The following is a 19,539-nucleotide window of genomic DNA, read 5'->3' on the forward strand; positions in this document are numbered from 1 at the left end:
TTCTTGTCAAATTCATAATGTGTATGAATTAATATAAAAAGCCATAAATATAATTTGAATGTGCAAGCACAAAACTAGGTTTTCGATTGACAAACACCTATTGTACCTCTATATCGTCAGAGTAGTCCAATCAAGACTGTCTAACATGCTGACCAGACCGCACGCGAGCATACAGTATCGTATGCATGTTGAATTCGTCCCCACACACCAGACGCAATCAGGACACGCAGGTTGAAATATCAAAAACTCTGAAACAACTATATGAATTTGGGGACAGGTCAAAAAGCATTAAACATTTATGGCAATTTAAATAGCTAGCTTGCTGTTGCTAGATAATTTGTCCTGGGATATAAACATTGGGTTGTTATTTTAACTGAAATGCACAAGGTCCTCTACTCCGACAATTAATAATTTCTAACTTGTTAATAATTTATGCTAGTTAGTTTTTGCTACCATGTGGGTTTTAGCTTGCATGAGCCTGCTAACTGAGGAGTGTTAACTTACCTGTTTCCGTACACGTTTCATATTAAAACATTTATCTGACAAAGGAGTTGTTTAATCTAACTGCTTAACTGTACTTGTTTTTTTGTACAATTAAAAAATATATATATTTACAGGAAATTGCCACGGGCACCATCTGATGTGTGGAGACATTTCACTGCAGCTAATATAGAAGGAAAAGCTGTGTACATTTGCAAATACTGTGCCAACCCATGTGTGAAGAATGCAACAAAGATACAGAATCATCTGGCCAAGTGCATAAAGTTTCCTCAGTGCTCACAACAAGCAACCTCTGACAAAAGTCCCTCTACTTCTATCCAAGGTGAAAATGCTGCATCAGACACCTTATCGATAGCAACAGCTCATGGTCCTCCTGGAATCCAACGTTTTTTTTTACTCAATGGAGGAACGTAGTCAGAGAAATGCTGATGAATGTCTTGCTCGAGCTGTGTATGTAACTCATTCACCTCTGATGCTCACAGGCAATTTGTATTGGAAGAGATTTCTGAATGTTCTTTGCCCAGCATACACCCCTCCAACCAGACATGCTTTATCTACTCATTTGTAGGATGCCGAGTTCAACAGACTTCAAGTGAAGGTCAAGCTAATCCCAGAGAAAGCAGACCTTCGTGCAATCATCTCTGATGGGTGGTTGAATGTTCGTGGGCAAGGAATAATTAACAACATCATCTCCACCCCTCAACCATCAAACACACCGTTAATTCCCATGAAGTTTCCACCTCTGAATATTCCCCAAAATGTGCAACCCTACATAGCAACATACAAAAGCTTTTTCAGATGACTGGTTAAATCGATAATTTAATGCGAAAACTAAAATGGATGAGTGGAACATTTCTTTTGATCTTTTTGGTGGCATAACTATAGATTAATGGGGAAAAGAGATGGCAATAATACCCAGGCATGCAGATTTGGAGGACTCTCTGTCACCAAGGAAGAGTTTAACATCCTTCTCCGACAGTTTTAAGGAAATGCACGAAATGGGAAGGAGGGAGCAGTATAGCATAAGTAGTGGGTTCAACAGGTTTCTAAAACACCCACCCATCGGTCGCAGCTGGTTCCTTATGAAGGATACTGATTTTACCACCTCGAATCATGTATTTTTTGGGCAAGATCAAACAGTTCAGGCGGCATGGAAAATATATCACAAACAGCCACCCTCCCATCACCGATAAGGACATTGCCCAGCTCCAAAACTCCCAGGCTCTGAATCCCGGTACACCAAGGGGTCTGGTTCAGAAAGTGTGGTTCGACCTCCAGTTACATCTGAAGAGAGGGGAACAGACAACTAAAGCCCAACTCATTCGTCATAAACAGACGAGAACGGTCTAAGCCAAGGTATGTTGTTTATAGCCTGTTTGTGACATTTCTAAGTTGCACTTGTTATTAGGCTACTGGAAGACAATATTATAACATTCTCTCAGATACACCACTCTCGCATAGAACGATGTCACAAAGAATCATCTGGACTCAAAAGGAGACACCCGTGCCAATATATCTACAAACACCGGCTTCTCGGGCATTAATCAAAATAATGTTTTTAATTAAATTATGTCTATCATTATTTGAACGTTGGTAACACGTTGTATAAAAGTGATAACGCCCTCGAAGCCAGTGTTTGTTGGATATATTGTCACGGTTTGCCGGCCAAAATATATTGTCTCGGGCCTAACACCCATGCCAATATAGCCAACAAACACGGGCTTCTCGGGCATTATCACTTAAATGGATACAGCCCAATCTTAAGCTCTAACCCTTAGCTCAAACCTGCTTTAGTTTCAAACATATGACAACAACTGTTCGTAGCCTATTAATTCACATTAACCCACTCTAAAGCCCTAATGTGTACATTAGATCTAAGCTAAAATGTTTATATCTTTAAAAGTAAAAACACAAGATCAACAAATAATAAGCAGCAACCTTCCCTAACGTTTTCCCTGTAGAGAAATTGACAGATTGCCATGGTTATTTTAAAGCCTCTGACATGTACAATAACTACTGATTGTAAGTCGATCTGGATAAAAGCGGCCGCTAAATTATACAAATGTAACTGCACTGCATACGGAATACAGATTATGAACCATTACGGGGGGAGGGCACTTGGGGGACATATCATATTTAAAGCACCAAGTTTTGGACTGGAACATTATGGCAAGCACAACAACAACAAAAAAAGTCACATGCCAGGACCAAATTACAGATCAAGAAATTTAGTATCAGTCTATACAGCTGAAAATACACGGCTGAATTCGAGGTGGAACCAATATTAAACATGTAACATTATAGCCTACCACCCCCCCCCACCCCACCCCAAAATGAAAGTTTAAGAAACTACACCTCAAATCCATTTCTGAAAAGCACTTTAAAAACATATTCCGTACAAGCCATAAGCTTATTAACTCATTGCTAAAATAAATAAGAAACTACTCACACAGGACTAGAATTCAAAGAGCAATGGTCCACCATCATCTCAGGCAAAAAATCCAGCTTAAAAGAGCCCATGTTTTTGGCTATGTTCCCTTTGCCAAAGAAAAACAAACTTGATCACACTTTTTCAAGTCGATACACTGCAAACCACTAGAGCCTTCTCAAACTTTTCAGCCGGAGGCTGCTGTGGAAAAACTATGGCGAAACCAGAGGCTGATTAAAAACTAAGAGAAGCAACAAAATGGTAAAGAACCAACAACTTCAATTAAATGGACAACGGTGAAACGTTGAACCAGAGTATAACACAAAACAAATCCTCACTGTCCAACAATCTGGGTCTAGAATAACAGAAGAGTAGGCAGGCCACTAAAAGCTGTGGCCCCAGGTCCCACAAATAAAGTGCTGATGGGCTAGGGCTTTTTGTGAGCATTTCTCTTAGCCAAGCAGAACTGGGTGCAGCGTCAGATATATAGAGCGTCAGATTGAGGCTGATAAGGGTGAGTGACTGTCCAGAATGAATGGGGAACTGGAGCGAGCTGGTAATCCCTGCACTAATATGAGGCTGGGGAGACAATCAGGTTCCGGCACTGGGACACCCTGTTGTTCTGTGTAGTTGGGGGGGGGGGCTGGGCCATATGACATTGGTCGCATTAACTCCCACCCTAACCCCCTGACCTTAAAAAAGCTACAGGTATGGCAGCGAACACAAAAAAGGAGGGGGACCTGTGTAAACAACCTGGCCAGTGGATGGCTCAATAAACTTTATTTTGTTGCGCAATCACACCAACCGGAGTGGTTTCAAAACCACTATTACGATTTATTACGCCCTACTTAAATTATAGCAAACACTGCTTTCAAGCTTTCGTCACCATTTCTATACAATGTCAAGTTACATGCTGGGTCAATTAGGAATACAAAATGCCAGCCAGTGCAAAATGCTGTGTACTCCACCGAAATTCACAGTGGGTGCGAGACACTGTGGCTTGTGGGCCTCTGCAGGTCTCGCACCCACTGTGATATTTGGTGGAGAATCTAGGGGTGCTTCAGCAAGGCTAGAATAGGGCAGATGTGTCTTTGTGAAGGACACATGGATAAAGCCATGTACAAGGTTGTCCTGGAAGAAAACTTGCTTCCTTCTGGTTTTCCCAGCAGGACAATGCTCCATGCCACAGAGCCAGGTGAATCAAGGTGTGGATGGAGGACCACCAGATCAAGACCCTGTCATGGCCAGCCCAATCTCCAGACCTGAACCCATTTGAAAACCTCTGGAATGTGATCAAGAGGAAGACGGTCACAAACCATCAAACAATGTGCTTGAACGATCTGCTTGAATTTATGCATCAGGTGTGGCATAAAGTCACCCAACATCAATGTGAAAGACTGGTGGAGAGCATGCCAAGACGCATGAAAGCTGTGTTTGAAAACAAGGGTTATTCCACCAAATATTGATTTCTGAACTCTCCATAAGTTAAAACATTAGTATTATGTTGCCTAAAAAGGAATATGAACTAATTTTCTTTGCATTATTCGAGGTCTGACAACACTGCATCTTTTGTTATTTTGACCAGTTGTCATTTTCTGCAAATAAATGCTCTAAATGACTCTTTTTATTTGGAATTTGGGAGAAATGTTGTCAGTTTATAGTATAAAAACAAACATTTTCATTTTACCAAAACACATACCTATAAATAGTACAGAGCTGCGTTATACAGTTGATGTCGGAAGTTTACATACTTACAAAGCTACCAGTATCTTCTCGCATTATAAAGTGTTCTAGCCTTTATGGACTTTGTTTTGCAAACTGTAATTAACAGTTTCAACATTTCTACATGCAGTGTCACATTATTCAAGTTTATTAACTTCTGTGCAGCATGAGTTTGGAGCTAACATGATGCAGTCCAGATCTCAGTACAGGCTAACAATTAGTAAGTGGAGCAGGCACAGTGCGGTGCCTCGTACTATAAGGGGGACATTGACTATGCCGATTGAATTGATCCGAGAGACACATTTGACACAAGTACCAAAACAAACATTTCAGTACCAAACAGTTTCATGTTCTAGGATTGAACATTTTCAACATCCCGTGCAACACTACTGTCTACATTATAGAATAACAGATGCAGGAGTCATTTTCCAAAATGTCGAAATATCCTAAGGCCTTTCAACTTTAGAATCTTGATACACTACCATGCTTCACATGCACCTCTTAACCACTACTTGTAGGCCCAACTAGTATCTACTACTGTAGTTCGTGTCCTCTACTGCATTTCAGCACCAGAATTAGCCCTTGTGTGGCATGTCGACCCAAAGCATACAAGTGTAGGCAGAAGGTCCACTGATGGGGAAAAAGCAAGGGAGAGAAAGAGTTCTTACCCCCCCATGGTGGGCACCTCCAGGGCAGTTTGGGGAAGCTCACATTGTGGCTGCCCATGCTGCTCCGTGGACAGGTACAAGCCCTCAGCGTCGATACTATCCATCCAGTGCCTTTCACAACCACTACAGAAACACACCAAACAGGACAGGACAAACATGACACCCATGTAGGTCAAAAGAAAAACAGACAGTGGATGGAAATGACTAACAGTGGCTGAGACCAAGACATCCAGGGTTTGGCCAAGGAAAAAGTGTAACATGCACGTGGAAGACATGAGAGAAATCGAAATGTACATGACAAAAATTAGACACACAAGAATGATTTAACAAATAAATTACAAGCACTGCACATTGTCGTTCTTTCTGGATGCAAACAAGGGTAGGGAACCTAGAGAACGTTACATGGAGTGCACAGCTACTAGAGCAGAGTGATTTGCCTTATTGCGTTGAGGATATGAAATGAGTGGACCTAAAAATACTGCCAGCTCCTTGGCCTACATAAAAAAATACTTCTGAATTATTTGCACAACTCACTCAAGGGATGCGAGAAGCTAGGTCAATGTGTTGTTATCTAAGAACAAGGCATTTGGTTCGATTACAACTACCCTGGGGTGTAAAGGTGAAAACTGCTTTCTGACACGAAATACACTGACATTTACACTTATACAATTGGCTAGCTGTGTTGAACGGCCCCAAGATTCGAGACTGTTTACATGGTAGATGTCCATAGCTACTCCATCATGCCAAAGGGGGTTTAAAGACAATTGTAACAGTATTGCTTCTGTCCTTCTCCTCGCCACAGTCACCCTCGAAGCATTGTTACCTATCACAGCACAAAAGCCGCAGCCCTTGCAGAGCAAGGGAAACAACTACTTCAAGGTCTCAGAGCAAGTGACGTCACCGATTGAAACGTTATTAGCGAGCATCCCGCTAACTAGCTAGACATTTCACATCGGTTACACATACTCCAGTAATTTGGCGATCAGTATTATTATTTTTTTTAAACCTCCCGCTTCAGGCTGGATGTGTCAATGTGTTTATACATGTATAAACTATGAGCAGAATTACTGTCATACCTCAATTAGCCACAAATTCCCTCGTTTGAAAGCAAATCTTTTCTGGAAGCTGTGCAGTGCCGTTTTCTCTACATTTCCTCCCATGTGTGCCAGCCCCCTAGCAATTAGAGTTCAGGCCAATGAGCTTCAACCCCTTGCCATTTGAGTGATAGCTAGCAAGATGCACACACAGTAGAGCGAGAGAGAGCATTGACGTAGTGCACATAGTCGGGGACCATTTTGGGAACCGTTTTTGGCTACTTTCAGAACTACTGGCTAAAAAGTATACAAAAGTACCGGAAATCGCCTCCCAAATTGCGCAGCAGTCTAAGGCAGTGCATTGCAGTGCTTAAGGCATCACTACAGACCCGGGTTCGATCCCGGGCTGTGTCAGAGCCGGCCGTGACCGGGAGACCCACGAGGCGGTACACAATTGGCCCAGCATGGTCCGGGTTAGGGCAGGGTTTGGCCGCCCTGGATTTCCTAGTCCCATCGCGCTCTAGTGGCTCGTGGCGGGTCAGGCATCTGCAGGCTGACTTCGGTCATCAGCTGGAAGGTGTTTCATCTGACACATTGGTGCGGCTGGCTTCCGGGTTAAGCGAGCAGTGTGTCAAGAAGCACTGCGGACTGGCAGGGGATTTTTCGGAGGATGCATGGCTCTCGAACTTCACCTCTCAAGTCTGTAGGGTAATTGCAGCGATGGGACAAAACCTTAACTACCAATTGGATATCACAAAATTGGGGAGAAAAATGGGTAAAAGTACAACAAAAAAAGTACAGGAGATAACTTTAACCTCTTGAAGCTAGGGGGCACTGTTTTTATGTTTGGAAAAATAACATTCCCAAAGTAAACGGCCTATTTCTCAGGACCAGATGCTAGAATATGCATATAATTGACAGATTAGGATAGAAAACACAAAAGTTTCCAAAACTGTCAAAATATTGTCCGTGAGTGTAACAGAACTGATATTGCAGGCGAAACCCTGAGAAAAATCAAACCAGGAAGTGGCTTCTATTTTGACAACTCCATGTTCCATAGCCTCCCATTGGTCCATTTAAAGGGATATCAACCAGATTCATTTTCCTATCACTTCCTCAAGGTGTCAACAGTCTTCAGACATAGTTTCAGGCTTTTATTTTGAAGAATGAGCGTGAACGACCACATTGCGTAAGTGGATAGGTGGGGGCTCTGAGTGAATTGTGCGCAAAGAGAAAGGCGGCCATTGTTACTCCCGGAAACAATCATAGGCCTCTAATCTCAGACAAGCATGTGTTCACTTTGCTGTCAACTGTTGTACCCCAGCAACACACATAATTGGCGAGAAATGCCTTATCCTTTCAGATGGCCAATTAATTTTCTGAACCAAGCAATGCACCAATCCTGAGCTAGGGTAGATTTGTTCACTGAGTACTATTAATTATTGATCGGTTCTCAGTACAGCCATGCAATGAGTTCTAACTGTAAAATCTCTACCGCCTGGCTTGATTGGTGTTAGTGGACAAAGCACCCAAAGGGTTTACAGCAGGGGTCTTCAACTAGATTCAGCCACAGGTTGGGGGGAGGGGAAAATAATTTGTACTCTGCAAATTGATGCAAGAAGCCCGAACAGATATTGCACAAGACAAAAACAATAATTTCAAACCTTGATTACATTGGTACATGATCATGTCTCTGAGTGGAAATACTTGGGAATAGATTTCCTAAATGAAAATAATTGAGGTGAATTCCTAGCGAGTTTAGTCTCATTTCCAAAAACTATAATAAAAATGTAAAATGTGGTCCGCAGTCCCCCAGTTGATGACACATGTTAGCAAGCCTGGCATTTATCCAGTAGTGCTGAGCGAAGTGTTTATAAAAAAAAAAAATATATATATATATATATACACACACACATCTTTAAAATCTGATCATTTCGGTTCGATTTTTTACATTTTTTTAATTTTTTTTTTATATCAAGGTTTCTAATTTTGGTTTCGCACATTTTTTTGGGACATTAAATGCACCAAAACAATTAAGAAAAAGACCCATGTTGGTAGTGACTGCTCATTATTCCTTATCACTTATTTACCATCATTTATTCACCTTACTTTAATAAAATATTTCAGTTGTGTATAAACAAAAACATAAATCGTAACATGCAAGAATTTCTATGATTTTACTGAGGTACAGTTCATAACGAAATCAGTCAATTGAAATTAATCTATGAATTTCACATGACTGTGCAGGGACGCAGCCATGGGTGGGCCTGGGAGGACACAGGCCCACCCACTTGGAAGACTTGCCCAACCACTGGAGAGCAAGGCCCAGCCAAACAGAATGAGTTGCTGTCCACAAAAGGGCTTAATTACAGACAGAAATACTCAGTTTCATCAGCTGTCTGGGTGGCTGGTCTCAGACGATCCCGTAGGTGAAGAAGGGTGAGTAGGTTCTGGGCTGGCGTGGTTACACGTGGTCTACGTTTATGAGGTCAGTTGGACCTACTGCCAAATGATCTAAGACGATGTTGGAAGTGTCTTATGGTAGAGAAATGAACATGAAATTATCTGACAACAGCTCTGGTGGACATTCCTGCAGTCAGCATGCCAACTGCACACTCCCTCAAAACTTGATACATCTGTGGCATTGTGTTGTGTGCCAAAACTGCCTTTTATTGTCCCCAGTACAAGGTGCACCATTGTAATGATCATGACGTGTAATCAGCCTCTTGACATGCCACTCCTGTCAAGTGGATGGATTTACTTGGCAAAGGAGAAATGCTCACTAACGAGGCAGTAAACAAACTTGTGCACAAATTGAAAAAAATAAGCTAAACATGGGAACAACACTTCACATGTTGCATTTATATTTTTGTTCAGCATACATGTTTATTTGATGACTTGGAATGAAATAATAAAGACATCTTCTCTATTGAGCTAAGGCTTATGCTGTCTGACAAAATCACAATTTTAGTAGTTCTAAAAATTAAAGTCATACTTTATTGACTGCTGAATAACAACTATCAATCACTTAGATCGGTACCCCTGTATAAACCTTGTTATTGTCATTTTATTGTGTCTTAATTTTTACTTTAGTTTATTTTGTAAATATTGTCTTAACTCTTATTTTTTCATAAAACAGCATTGTTGTTTAAGGGCTTGAAAGTAAGCATTTCACGGTAAGGTCTGCACCTGTATTCGGTGCATGTGACAAATAACATTTGATTTTGTATTTTCAGGTAGAGATACCTCGCGAAGCAACTGCCCTCTAGATTGTGAGATCTTCCCTCTGTCTCCATGACCACACTGACTGGACAATTATACATGGAATGGATTATGGTCATTGTAGTTAATTATAAAGTCTTCTGCGCTAAACTATGAAGAATATTGGCCTGTTGGAAACTACAACCACCAACTGCATTGCACAGTTCGGGCTTGATCTGATTGATCTCTAGAGAAACTGAGCATTGAGCTCAGAGAAGAAAAAAAACTAAATGGAATTTAAATAACAGACCTGACCTCAGTCAATTAGTTGTTAGAAAAAAATAAAAATATATGTTTTTTCCCCCCACACTATTGTCCAGATAAGAGTTTAGAATCAGGTAGATATTTTTTTTAATATATTTTCATGAGGTAAAATAGTTTTGATCTGTAGACAAGATTAATATGTTGATGGTTCTACAATAGTGATCAACTTTTTGGACATTCTCATTTTAGTGTCTGGTGGGTAAGGCCGGTCATGGCTAGAGGCAGTTCCTCAGAGAGAAATGCACCTGGTTCTGTTAAAACCTAATTTGTCTTGCAGAGCTCCACCTGCTAAATACTTCCATTAAAGAAGAAATTAAAAAAGGCAGATACTTATTACCAGTGGCAGAACACTCCCTACTTGGCTGCAATCAAACGGAAACGGTTATTATGGAGGGCAATATGCGTCTTTAAAAACAACTCTGCCGTCAAAAAATGTAATCGTCGGCTCTGCTGGGAGCAGTACAGGTGGACAAAACAATAAGCACACCAAAGATTGACAGGGGTGGTGATAGTAGGGGATGGGACCAGAACATTCAAATGACCAAACAAGGAAACTGGGAGTTGCCATGAAAAGACATTACCTTTAAAAAAAAAAAAAACTGTTGCTAAGGAGTCTTGCATGGTTACAACAAACACGCATTCTAGGGACAAGAAACACCGCTGACAAGTTTGCCATTGCCATGAATAACCAAATTAAATAGCGTCACAATAATGCATTAAACGCTCATTACAAGGTGTGAAACCCCTCAGTGAGTACAGTTGATATGATTATTAACTAAAAATACTGTTTACAAGGACACATCTGAACTCAGGCTACCTGATAGGACTTATATAAATGCATAAAATATATATACTTTTTTTAGTTCTACCACAGGGACCATGTTCTATTTGACTCTACGTTCGGACAAAGTTTGCACTTCACTCACATATAAGAGGGAGGTTTGCGTAACCGTTTTTTGCCCCTGCGCAGATCAAATATGCCAATTTAAGCAGCTTACACGTCCTAACAATTTGAAAGATGATTCAAACATGTTTTCTGAACAAGTGTATGCTTACTTCGATGTTGACCTTACGTTGATTAAGACTAGCAAAGTGTTTTCGTCTCCCAAATGGATGGAAAGGAGGATGAAGGTAGCAACTGATACCGGATTAAATTGTGTGCACTCAAAGTGGGAGAACCTTCCAGAAGGACAACAATCTCCACCAATCAAGCCTTTATGGGAGAGTGCGCAGACGGAAACCACTCCTCAGTAAAAAGCACATGACAGCCGGCTTGAGTTTGCCAAAAGGCATCTAAAAGACTCTCAGACCATGAGAAACAAAATTCTCTGGTCTGACAAAACCAAGATCGAACTCTTTGGCCTGAATGCCAAGCGTCACATCTAGAGGAAACCAGGCCCCGCTCATCATCTGGCCAATAAAATTCCTATGGTGAAGCATGGTGGTGGCAGCATCATGCTGTACAGAGAGATCCTTGATGAAAACCTGCTCCAGAGTGCTCAGGACCTCAGACTGGGGCTAGGGCTGTGGCGGTCCTGAAATTGTGTCAGCCGGTGATTGTCAAGCAAATAGCTGCCGGTCTCACGGTAATGGACCGTTAATGAACATAAAAACATTTAGAATTTCCTGGCTTCCAAGCATAGCCTATAAGCCACTGCTGTAGACCTTTGGAACATCGACATTTCAAAAAAAATAGACGGGACTAAAGCAACATGATATATTGAAGATATTGGAAGAATTGTCCACATTTACTTTTCGTCAGCCAACAAGATGAGTAGGCCTAACGAACAGCAAAAACACTAGTCTTGGTCAATCTACTATCCCCCATAGTACAAAAGTTGATCTATTTGATTCCATGCGAGAAATACATTTCCCAAACATAGTCTGGGACAGTTGTGGGATGAGATAGATCCCAAATTACTAGCATCAAAAAATGTTTTAAGCAATGAGCCTGACAACAGATGAGAACGTTTAGCTTAAAATGTTGATAAACTATTAGCTATTGGCTATTTCTTCACATTATAAGTGCAGCAATGCGCACATGGCAGTAGAGTATAGGTGTGAAAACACCACTCTCAAAAGTGACCACAAATGCAATTCATGTAATGACTGGCTCTACACCAGTTGTAAAGCAGATTAATGCGTTTCATTAAGTAGTTATTTGGCCACTTTGTGATACAAACCTTAACAAAATATATAGGCCTTTGGGCTAAGCTACATGAGATGTGCGACTATGATTGGTAAAAGTCACAAAAAAAAGCATGCGCTGTTTCTTGCCTTAAGCTGGGAATCATTCACAAATGATAGGCTAATATTAGAGATGCACAATATAAAAATTGGTGAACATATCAGAATCGGACGATATGAGCTAAAAATGCCAACATCGGTATTGGCCCAATGTCTAGTTTAACACCGATGTAAAAAAAATATATATATATATATAAATGCTGTCAAAGCTACCGTGCATACCTATAGAGCGTGGGTACATGATGTAATAACACCAGGTAAAATGTTGAGCTACACGTGCAACACAGCATTCCTAACCTAGCCCTCACAATGTCTGCTGTGTGGATCAACCAGTCAACAAGTTGAACAGTCATTTGAAAAATAACATTTCAGCGACAGAACTCAAAAGGCAAAATCCATTAAAGTCAAGATAATGTAATTCATTGCCCTTGACAATCAACCGCTCTCTGTTGTGGGTAATGTTGGATTTTCGCCGACTGGTCGAGCACCGGTACACACTACCGAGTGCGCTATTTTTCAGATGTTGCCCTGCCGGAGTTACACAGTAATAACGTCACTGCTATTAGCTTCACGACATACATATTATGGAACGCCGTTTTGGTCTTTGCGTGTCAAAAAAGATAGAATAGCACTGTCAAATATGTACAAAAAAAAAGACTGCAAACAAGCAAACACCGGCCACGAACGATGTGTCTACAATACCACAATGGTATTAAGGCATAATTTATTTTGACCGCATCTTCTGGGGTAGCTAGCTTTAGCTTGGTACTGTCATGACGTTGGCCTTTTCTCTCTCTACCCTACTGAGGTTACATTTGCAAAACCCTTGGTTAACATAGAGATTCTGGGAACATCAGTAGGTGGGGGGAAATTAACTATATTCTGGTCATCCGAACAATTGAACATATGCTGTGGTACTTAATAATGAATATGATGTCAGTTCGGTTGTCATCTAAGACATTCATTAATGATAAGATGACAAACTCTACAGTGGAAAGTCTACACATCAGAGTTATCGGATTCACATGGAATTGTTCAATTTAAATGTTTGAATATGAAATTATTCGTGATGGGATGAAATGTGATTTTAGCTTCCAAAATGTGACATTTGGGTTTTCATGAGATAGGGCTCTGCTCAATCAATGGCCCGCCCCTGTGAAGGGACATGGGCTATAAAACTTTTCAAACACATAGTCCTCTTCCTTCCTATATAAGCCCTTGACGACAACAGTACTCTGTTCCGGGGAGGTAGGACGACGGTTTTATGTCAGAATGGTTCAGATAATAACTACAGAACGAAGCCAACATCAGCGTGAGCTTTGGTTGCGAATGGTATGAACTTTGAACTCTTATTCACTACAAAAGTGATACCTCCTAGCCATTGAGTTAGCGACCGCAGCTGCAAACGCAGGTTAGGAAGGAACAGACAAAGTATCCCATCTACCACACAACAACGTTACTACAACGTATCCAATTGACAACCAACAACATTCTTCAAAGGACTCTGTTGGGCAACACGGCCTTCCATCCACCACCAACCTACTGAAGCGCAGCTCAGTAAATATTTATTGCATTTTCCTTTTCCAAATGGGTGGTAATTTAGAATGCATAAGATACTGTATTTACGATAGCACAGCTTCGCCCTTCGTTCCTAAGTCTTCCCGCTCTTTCACTCAACCCAGACCCTTTTCCTTTGTGTAACAAGCTGTCATATCTGTTCCGCCCGCTAGGTACGTTTTCCTTTATGACGTCATTTGTAATCAAGTTATGATTTAATTATGTGTATGTGTAATTCTGTGTGATTAGTTAGGTATTTAGTAAATAAATAATTAAACCCAATTTTGTATTGCTGATTCAAATTGTTAGCCAGGGTTCGTGCAGATAACCAAGAATTTACAACTTTCAGAAGAGACTGAATTAAGATGACAATTGATATTGACTGCAATTGATGTAAAATACTACTAGGTCTTTAAGAGTTTATTCGGAAGATAACAGCTCTATAAATATTATTTTGTGGTGCCCGACTCTCTAGTTAATTACATTTACACAATTAGCTCAATCAGGTGATATTTATTACAGAGAAATTATTTTATAGAATAGCATATCACTTAATCCGGCATAGCCAAAGGTACGACAGTACCTAGCTAGCATCAATGCAACCAGCCTGAAAACAATGACCAGTAGAAACTGCAGTCATTTTCATTATTCTTAGCAATGATTTAGGAATCCTTGTGAGTATTAGCTAGGTTGCCACTTGCTGCTCCCCTATTGAAATTGAACTTTAGATCATGAAAATAAATAGCTAGTCAGCTACTTAACCCTGTTGCCTAAAGCTAACGTTATAAGCAGCCAGCTAGCTTCATCTGGCTAGTGAGGCTCGACCGGACCAGGTTATTGTTGTGAAGCTAGCCACAATAAGGATTACGCAGAATAGTGGAATTTGCGGTTTGCCTTCAAAATAAAAGTGTAATTGACAGTGATGGAAATTAATACAAAGAATTATGCCATACTTTTATTTTGAAGGCTAAACGCAATGTCCACTATTGTGGCTAATCCTTATTGTGGCTAGCTTCACATAGATGAGGCCGACCACCATTAATCAAATAAGAACGGTCTTATAAATTAGGGTTACTTTAGACGACACCTAGATATATAGTTAGCTAACTATAGCTACTGAAACTGATGTGTAATTTGACGTGTATCTTTGACACGCAAAGACCCAAACGGGGTTCCATAGAAATTCTGGTTGAGAATGAAACGACTGAACAAAAACAACGAAACAGCACGTAAGTGAAAGAAATAGGTTTTGATTATGTTTTACTGGTAATGGGGACATACTTAAATGCCAACAAAAAAATATATATTTTTAAACCATAGACCAATAGGTGCCCTTCTTTGCGAGGAATTGGAAAACCTCCCTAGTTTTGTGGGGTGATTCCGTGTTTGAAATTTACTTCTCGACTGGGGTACGGTGCTAAGGTAGTCATTCAAAAATCATGTTAAACACTATTATTACACAGAGTCCATGCAACTTATTACGTGCATTGTTAAGCACATTTTTACTCCTAAACTTATTTAGGCTTGGCATAAAAATGGGGTTGCATACTTATTGAATCAAGACATTTCAGTTTTAATTAATTTGTAAAGATTTCAAAAAACATAATCCCACTTTGAAATTATGGGGTATTGTGTGTAGGCCAGTGATATGTCTCTATTTAATCCATTTTAAATTCAGGCTGTAACAACAAAATATGGAAAAAGTCAAGGGGTGTGAATACTTTCTGAAGGCACTGTATTTTCTCTGAGACTGGTCAGTGAGAAACAAAATATTAAGTATTTTCTTGTATTTTTGCATTCCTCTTCTGCCATAATACGGGGGGGGGAGTCTGTCACACCTATGTGAAAATTCAGCTAACAGCAGTCATCTACCCTCGCTCAGCTGTTAAATTACTCCATTCTATTCCATAACACCTTTGTGTCTCTTTCAAAATGGCATCTAAAAGCCTGTTGACAAATCATGATGCAAAAGGAAATACAGCACTCAGAGGGCAAATCCAAGGCCTCATACACAACCATTTCTTGCAACGACACTGTAGGCTATTGTTATAGTTCATAACATTATAATCATTACCATTATAAATGTGGACAACACAGTTACAGGAAAAAAAGGATTTATAAAAACAATATAAGCATAAGTGTGTAAAATCCATATTAGTGTGACACAGATGACGTTGGACAGTTTCCATATGTTGCTGGCTAATTGCCTCCCAAATAACTGGCACAACAACAAATCTGCAACTTGTCACCACAAGACCTCATGGCAACAAAAAAAATGTTACTGATTAAAACAATCAGTTCAGCTGTTTAACTTAAGTGATAGTGCTAACTGTATAAAAAATATATAAAAAATTAAAGAGCATTCAAGTACGTGTCCTGCGGACAATTTTTTTTGTGGCTTGTATCCCAGCCTTATGGTGCAACATAATGCAGGTACGTTAACAATAAGGCTGGGATACAAACTACCCCCAAAAAATTGGCTGCAGAACACACTTGAACGCACTTTTTTTTAACCAACTTTTTACTTGCTTTTTCTTTTTTTGTGGGGGTATGATATTCATATATATTTACACAGTTTATACCACAGGCTGCCACGCTAAAGCAAAACAATTAAAAAGTATGAATACAGAGAAATCATATTGATAACATGATTTTGCAATAATAAAGTTGGTATGTAAAGAAAGGAAAAACCCCTTCCCACCCAGCAACAGGTTGGTTTGCAGTCCCCCCCACCTGTATTTCTATCTACCAACGCCCACCACCCCTTAACCCGTTTTGCACATTGTAACTTTCAATCGAACAGTAACTCAATGCCCGTCTGCCTGGTTTATATAGCAAGCACGGCCACGTGACTCACTGTCTGTAGGAGTGAACCTAATAAACTGGCCACAGTGTATATTTTGTTTGTATGTATGTGTTGGGCTTTAGCGGAGATGATTCTTAACAGAGTCAAGTATTTGTCCAGGCCTCAATTATTCCTAGACTAGCACCCTTCATTCTCACTGCCAATAATTCTAATGTTACAACTTCTAACAGTAACTGTATTGACTGGCGATTTGAGAGTGGGCTATTTGCCATCGAAGAGCCAACATCTTTTTTTTGCGACAGTGCTGCCTGCCAACAATAATTGTCTCTGAAAGAAATTGAAGGAGCTGTCATTGTTAAGTAACATGGAAGATGCAACGCATTTCATATTTACATTCATGCACCTCCTCCCAGAAGCTTAACTGCATGGCACTCCTACATCATATGAAGGAATGTGCTTACTGGATTTAGGGGACACAGTGAACAGTTGGGAGTTAGGGCCAATTACATCATAAGTTTTCCTTGGTGTTAAATACAGTCTGAACAAACTTTAAAATGTATACAATTGATGGTTCGGATTTCAGGACGCCAAGGTCATATTTTTCCATATTCTGTTCCAGTTAAAGGGTTCAGATTCACTTAGATCTGTGGACCATACTTTTTTAATGGCTAGCTCAGAAAATGATGGTACGGATTCCACATTTGGACCATTGGGGGGATGCAAAGTATTATTGTGAAATAATGGAGTATGGGCATGCCATTTTTATTCCCAGGTACAAGCACTTGAATGCACGCATGACTCAATTATATAAGCACCAAAATTATAATCTGAAGTGCCTTGTGAAACCCGAACAAAGTAAGATCGTATTTTAAAGCTTAGCAAAACAATTTGGCAATAGAATGCGTTTTCAAATTATTCCCACCTGACCCAGATTGGGATTTATAAAAGAACGTTTTTGGAATGTGTAAAGAATATTAATTGTGTGATGGGTGTTCCAAACAAAAAACTACAAGTGTGCATGTTTCAGTACATCAATCGTAAAGCTAGGAGGGCTAAAAAATAAAGTGCCTTATAGCCGAAGGCTCTTTCCTTGAGTCATAAAAGTGCATTGAAATTACTTATGAACAGTTTAGCAAGGTGTGTGGCCACTTGGAGACACCAGTTAGACCTCTCACTCAAACCCTTATAATGTTTGTTTTCTTGTTGCGCCTACCCCAACATTTCAATGAATATATTAAGCAACAAATGAAGAATATTCTGAGTATTTTCAGATTTCATTATTGGCAAATGCTGTGAAAAGTATAGTAAATGTAAAATGCACATACAATCAAAAGTGTAATGTTTGGATTCAGTCTTGTGTCAGATGAACTGATGTGTCCTCACCTTTGGTCTGATAATGTCCCCATGATCTCCAAAGTTCTCATGCATTTGCTTTTTATATTTCTTCTGTTAGAAACATTTCAATTTGGCCATAAGACGGCTACGACGGGTAATCATATTTAGAACCGCTCGTGCCTTTTCTGCCCATATGATGAAAATGAATCTCTGGCCATGACTTAAATAGCCTACTTGCCCTGCGTCAAGGCATTGAAATAGCCATATTGTTTCAGTGAACCAATAGGCTAGTACTACAACTCTCTGAAAACCATTTTAAGCCAGCTGAGACCATTACTTAAAATATATTTATGAGGATGTAGTCTGCCTCTATCTAAGTAGTAGATGACAGAGAGAAGATTGGCTGAGAATGACTAGCCTGATGACTTACCCTGGGTTTGCTTGTCACGTAGGTAATGGTTCTTCCCCCTTTATCCTGTTAACAAATAGACATATAATGACCAAATCTGTGTGACTGACATAACAGCCATTGATTCTCACTTTTGGCATTTTAAGCAATAAGACAAGAGTCAGAGCTGATTATTTGCCTCAGGTCTAAACCTGCTGACATAAATAGTCAAGTTCTCCAGTTTGGAGGACTCCATGGCTCCATGACAACTCAACTGCATTGAATAACTAACACAAGCCACCTTCATCTTGTCATGCATACCGCCACCACCCCCATCCAGTGCAGCACATTACCAGTGCTGTATGTCACATTGTAATGCACCAGACAGTGACATGAAGACTGAATTATTGTATGCAATCTATTTCTGTAAATGGCAATACTTCAAACATTACTTACGTTGCATATTGCATGCATAATGAAAATGTAATGTGAGGTTATGACCACTGGTCTGTTTGACCAAACTCCATCTCATAAAATGAGTCATTACTACAAACGAACTTGTAGAGAACCAGTTATCATCCATTATAAATTCTTTAGACACATAACATCTGCGATAGATAGCTACATTCTTATGTATGAAAACGCTAGATTTGAAAACAGGGAACATTGTATATGGACACCGCGTACTGTAGGCGTGTGACTCACGAGTGCACTACAGAGAGAATCATCGAAGTCACTTATGAAGACACCAGTCAGAATAATTTGTTTTTGGGTTGTCGTGGTATCTAACAATAATAATTACTATACATTGGAAACGAACATAGTTGCTCTGAAGAACACAAGCCTCAAACACTGTTTTTGAACTGCCACTGTTGCAACTCACTCGTATGTGGCCTGAGAACAGACGTTCGAGAGAAGTAGACTGACCTCACCCCTCATTTAGCTAGTTAACGAACGTTACTAGCTATTCTAGTAATTGATGCAAGGGTTGTACAAATTTGAAATGTTCAACAGTTACTTCAGAATATCGTCTCGATTCAACATTTAGAAATTAATTGTGAAACTGTTAGCGAGCCTATTTATTAAGCCATTTTTGTTCTAACGTTAGGCGAGCAGAAATAAATATATGCTTTGCTTGTTTACTTCAAGTGCATTGAGCATCAAATCCAATATATTACCAGATTTGGTAGCTAACAGTAGCTGTTCTGTGAAACAGCAAGTGCTGTAGTGTGTGAGGCTAACTTAACGTTAGCGGTTTAGAACCAGGCTCGGTGGTACTAGTAACGTTTGCTTGTTGATAAGCACACTGACAGGCTATTTCAGTATTC

General features: G+C 40.0%; 1 protein-coding gene across 50 annotated transcripts in view; it reads right to left on the minus strand.

The window, feature by feature from the left end:
- The window catches only part of LOC109895538 (CUGBP Elav-like family member 1), a 41,812-nt gene that overhangs the window by 21,471 nt on the left and 802 nt on the right, over nucleotides 1-19,539 (minus strand). For 27 of the 50 annotated variants that reach the window (XM_020489282.2, XM_020489278.2, XM_020489283.2 and 24 more), the window contains exons 2-3: nucleotides 18,254-18,298; nucleotides 5,320-5,442 (exon numbers count right to left, since the gene is read on the minus strand). In XM_020489282.2, coding sequence (XP_020344871.1) covers nucleotides 5,320-5,423 — 104 coding nt within the window. In that variant the 5' untranslated portion in view covers nucleotides 5,424-5,442; nucleotides 18,254-18,298. Of the gene's footprint in view, nucleotides 1-2,950; nucleotides 3,295-5,319; nucleotides 5,443-18,253; nucleotides 18,299-19,539 lie in introns of those variants that run through there. The other 23 variants (XM_020489292.2, XM_031830687.1, XM_031830679.1 and 20 more) reach the window with 7 other exon arrangements.

The sequence above is a fragment of the Oncorhynchus kisutch genome, linkage group LG8, assembly GCF_002021735.2.
Source record: "Oncorhynchus kisutch isolate 150728-3 linkage group LG8, Okis_V2, whole genome shotgun sequence".
Classification (NCBI taxonomy): Eukaryota; Metazoa; Chordata; class Actinopteri; order Salmoniformes; family Salmonidae; genus Oncorhynchus; species Oncorhynchus kisutch.